This window comes from Pinus tabuliformis, chromosome 3_2 (assembly GCF_031772625.1).
Source record: "Pinus tabuliformis cultivar Carrire ecotype Pingquan chromosome 3_2, CPIR1, whole genome shotgun sequence".
Lineage (NCBI taxonomy): Eukaryota > Viridiplantae > Streptophyta > Pinopsida > Pinales > Pinaceae > Pinus > Pinus tabuliformis.
Genome location: NC_142302.1, coordinates 951549877 through 951554792, shown reverse-complemented (window position 1 = coordinate 951554792; position 4916 = coordinate 951549877). Strand labels below are relative to the sequence as shown.

Sequence of the window (4916 nt, the reverse complement as noted above, 5' to 3'; positions counted from 1 at the left end):
TTGATAACCTTGACTCGAGTATTGACCTTGAGGTTGATAACATTGGGGTAAATACTGATACTAAGGTTGACCTTGACCTTGAGGTTGATACCCTTGAGGTTGAAACCCTTGAGGTAAATATTGATACTGAGGTTGACCGTGGGGTACATATTGAGGCTGGGGTTGACCTTGAGGCATGTATTGTACTATGGGTACATACTATCCTTGAGGTTGCCCCCCAGACGCAATTTGTTTACCTTGAGGTTGCCCCCCAGGCGTTAATTGAGGCTGCCCCCCAGGCGGTAATTGGCCACCTTGAGGTTGAGAAACGGGAACTGAATCGGACATCATGTAAATGTCCCCTACACCCAACGGTTTATTACCATTGTTTCCAGCTAATAACCCATTATCAATGGGTTGAGGAGATGCCCCCGCAAAAGTACCAGAAAGTGACTGATACCCGGAAGGAACAGAAGGACCGCCGTACAAGAAAGATTCAGGAGATTGAGTGAACACGGACGATTGACCAGACATATTTACAGGAGTATAAATACCTCCAGGTGGAAAAGGAGTTCGAGGTGGAGAAAAACTTATCCCTGAGTTGTCTAAATAATTGGTTAACGCAAGGTACCAAGTAGTACTTCTAGGCGGACTGTAAAAGATAGATTCGCGCTCTCTTAGATCAATAGTAGGTTGATCTTCAAGGATAGATACGCCTAATTCTTCCTCTGGAGCAAGTTCTTCAATAGCTATCAAACCAGCAGGAAGATTTTTGATGATGACTTTTTCTACCCTAGGTGAATCTAGTGCACTAGAAGTTGGAGTAACAGGTTCAGATACTTCAGGTTCTTCGCCGATATCACTAGTAGATGAAAAACTACCAGCAAGCTCGGAAACTGCAACAGCTTGAGGATTATAACCTGTTTCTAGACCTTGGTACTCTGGATGGACTACCAATGACGATTCTCCTTCTTCAGGTGAACCTACTTTACTACCACTAGGAGTTACAAGGATCTTTAAACCTTCGTAATGACTCGGGACGTCTTGAGGAGGCTCACCCCGAAGCCTACAGGATTTCCTCAACAATTCGGCCACGGAAACAACTTCAGGAGACTTGCCCCGAAGTCGACGGGACTGTCTCGGTAGTTCCGCCACAGTTAAAAACTTTTAACTACTGCACACACAAACAAAGTAAAATCTCAAAGCAAACCACCTAAAGTCTCTAAAGAACCAAACAAATTTGAATCACACGCCTAAAGAATCTAGGGCGTCAAACCAAGCACAAACAGTAGCCTTCTGGACCAAAAACGCTAGTTGGAGATGAACCCAACATCACCGGATTCAGTACAGAAGTGGCGGGTGGAACAGTTACCCCGGCAACCTGCTTAATGAATAGACCGGCACAAGTTCCTCCACTTTAACCATCTCTAGTGAAGTGAACCCCCCGGAAAATCCAAGTGAGTCTAGCCGACGTCTGCTCCAGGTACAGTGGGATCTTCCCTCCACCGTCACCTCGGTAGAATCCTAAAGATAATGGTCACTAAGGTTACCAACAGCAACAAATGCACCTGGGGGAACAGTCTACACTCCGACAGCACGCAAGGGCAGAGTATCAAGCTCAATCCCCTTGCCGGCTCCTTGACAATAATCCAAGGTTTACCGACAAGTGACCCTTGGCTCCTCGACAATGGTTAATCCGAGGTTTACGGTTTGTAATACGTGCATGTCTGGCGTCGTTCCCAACGAGGGAGGATTGATCCCCTCACAGGTTCGGACACGAGCTCGTGCTTCTCCTTTAAGAGGAGCTTTCCCAGAGTACAAATGAAACAATTGGATTTATTCTATCACAAGATAAGCTACTTGTTTGGTTTTGTTGTTTTGGAGAGTTAATTACTCTCCTACTCCAAGACACTAGCCTGATCTAAATTGGTGTTTCAGAGCCCTAGTAAATAAAAGTTACTAAGTTGATTTTACTTTAAGCGTTAATTTTATGGTTTTTCTTAAAGACAAAAAGGTAGTGGAGATGAAACTGGTGGTGTGTAGACTCGACTTGCAACCACTACAAAAATGCACCTAAGATGATTAACACTACTTTTCTTTTTCTATGAATCTCCTAGCTAAGAGAGTTGGAAAATGCAAATTTTATAGAAAACAACTTTCTTGGCAAAGACAATCAAAGAAACAATTTCTTTATCTTTTGAAAACATGTAACTCATGACAACTAATTACCTCACGAGATTTTCTTTTCTCTCCCAAAAGACTACAAATGCTACCAAAGCAAACTTTTTCCAAAAGAATTTTTGTGTTTTTTCTATATTAATAACGCATGTAAGACTATTTATCAAATCAAATTTAACAAATCTAAGGCAATCAAATCAAATTGACTCAAAAGCAAATTAAAAGGAAATTTACCTAAAAGCAAAAAATAATGAGGACAAAAGCCTACAAGGATAATTCCCGGATGTTTTACTCAGTCAAAATGCAACTAAGGATCAGTTCATGCAGAATCATAAACTAATCAAAAAACAAAATCGAAATCTTTTTGTTCTTTTTTCTCAAGAATGAAATTCAAGGCTTTATCAAACAAACTTTTCGAGATTCGCAAAGAGAAGACATAAAGGTAGGTCTCTCACAAGGGTGACTTCTATGACAGGCCCGACTCCTAAGAGGACTGATCAAAACCAGGGAGATCCAAAGTTTCACAACCTCTAACGCCAAAGTCACTACAGGACCAGTTAAAAATCAAACACTAAGGCAAAATCCCTATGAATTCCACCAAAACCCTCGACACTAACGGGACAAGTTCAGGTGAAGATCTCTGACAGTAAACCAATGGATCTGGGCAGTAAAAAAAAATTAAAAACAAAATCTAAAGAGCAAAAAGAGGAAAAATGAAATTTTCTCAAATTTGACAGGGGTACGCAGGTGATCTGTTGACACAGGCACGGGGACGCCCTGTGCACAAAGACGCAGTGCGTACAAGTACACACTGTGCCTAACTCAGAGACTGCGTACTGCTGGCAAAGCTAAGAAAAATAAAAATCTAAATTGACTCTAAGCTAACCCACCCAAATACACAGTTATACAGCCAAAAATCAGAAAACAAGCGATTTTTCTCATACCAAAATATCAAATCAAAAAGAGCTCAAACACATTCATGGAGTCGCCGGTGGAGTCACCATTTTGTCATACGGAAAGAGTCGTTAGTGCGGACACAACCGACCTCCCTAGAAGCCTAAGACTTTCTAGTGACAAACAAGACAAATAAGAGCAATCCTTCACTAAATATGCCTTTACAATATGAGAAATCAAGTGTTTAGATCCTACCTGTAACCCAATGTTGTTGTAGTAGTCCAACTTCGTTTATCTGGATGAGCTCCTCCTTCCCTTTGAGACCTGTATTCACTAAAAATCAAACGATTAAATAGCACCTGAATATCACATAAAATAAAACATATTTAACATATAGACCAAGGAGTATATGAAACAACTCATAAATAACAAATTGTTGAGAAGAATGGACTAATTTGTATTAAAAGGTAACAAAAGGAACCATTACAACCTGAGCCTTGGTGTTGTGCAGGTCCTTCCTAGGGTCCACAAGAGTTCTCCTTTACTCTGATCAGCTCACCCACTTCCAAATAAAACAAGCAAAGATGGTAATCTCTCCTCACAAGCTTCTACAAGGAAGTCCTAATTCCAGCAGCATCTACCCTTAGGAATGTTCAGCTTTCAACCTCCCCTCCCTTTGGCCCAATGCCTGTATTTATAGGGCAAACAATAAAACCCATGCTATTGGGTATTGAATGCCCTCATATTTAATGCACTCTAAGAGATTGACGGGACAGCCCTGGTCGTTCTCCCGCATACATACATGGACAATGTAAGATTCCTCCGCCTCCGCTTCCGCCTTGATCGCCACCGCCACCACCATTCCATTGATCGCCACCACCGCCACCATTCCATAAGAACGCATGCGGAGGCATGCGTAACATAGGCCCATCCATTCTTCTGATATTGATGGCGATGAAATGTCTTCATACGAAACACAAGACGCGAGCTCCATTGATTATAAATACTGTATACGAAATGATGTATGAGGTGGAATCAGTATTGTACGCATTAATACCATTTATTTATATTCAAATTCAAATTCGAAATTTGAACTTTGAACTTGTAAACCCGCCCCGCCCCGCCCAAATTCAAAATTTGAACTTATAAACCTGCTCATCTATTTAGGAAAAAGCTTCCTGTCACTTCCGTCACATCCACAATCTTCCTTCTGCAACATTTTTCTGTATTTTACTAAATCTTGCCATCAGAGTCCAAGCTAGTTCCCATTGTGCCTTGACCCACTTCGAGGTTTGACGCCGTTGGAGCGCTTTTCCAGCAAAATGCAGAGCATTTCTGGCTTGCAATCGTCTATTGATGACAGGAGATTGTTCAAATATCGCAAGATATTGCAGTCTTCGACACCCATCAGCCTATCGATGGACATTGCAGAGAGATCCATAGCGGTTAACGATGTAGCAAAATCGTGTTTCGACTCAGACAGAGCCATCATCCCCGCGGTGTTGCTATGTTCCATACTGTGCGCGTTGAGCATGAGTGCCTTGCTACGCTATAGACTGCGCTGCAGACGACGGCGAGTGGCGTCCGAGCCAGAAATCGATTTGGTTGTCGGAGTTAAAAGGGTCACCGGCAAGGAAATCAATATAAAAGCACTGCCTACAACTGTGTGTGACAGTACAGGGTCGTCCCTCGCAGGCATGGATTGCCCCATTTGCTTAACAGAATTTGTGGAAGGAGAAAAGGTGAGAGTATTACCAGGGTGCTCTCACAGTTTCCACGCAGATTGCATTGATGCATGGGCGGTTTCCAACCCATCCTGTGCGTCATGTCGACATTCTCTACATCACGTGGTGGTGGAAAAATAA

General features: G+C 42.4%; 1 protein-coding gene across 1 annotated transcript; it reads left to right on the top strand.

The window, feature by feature from the left end:
* Positions 1–4373: 4373 nt before the first annotated feature.
* Positions 4374–4916, top strand: LOC149183795 (RING-H2 finger protein ATL78-like). Its single transcript, XM_089415085.1, has one exon. It carries the CDS (start codon positions 4374–4376, stop codon positions 4914–4916), a length of 543 nt encoding a protein of 180 aa, XP_089271211.1.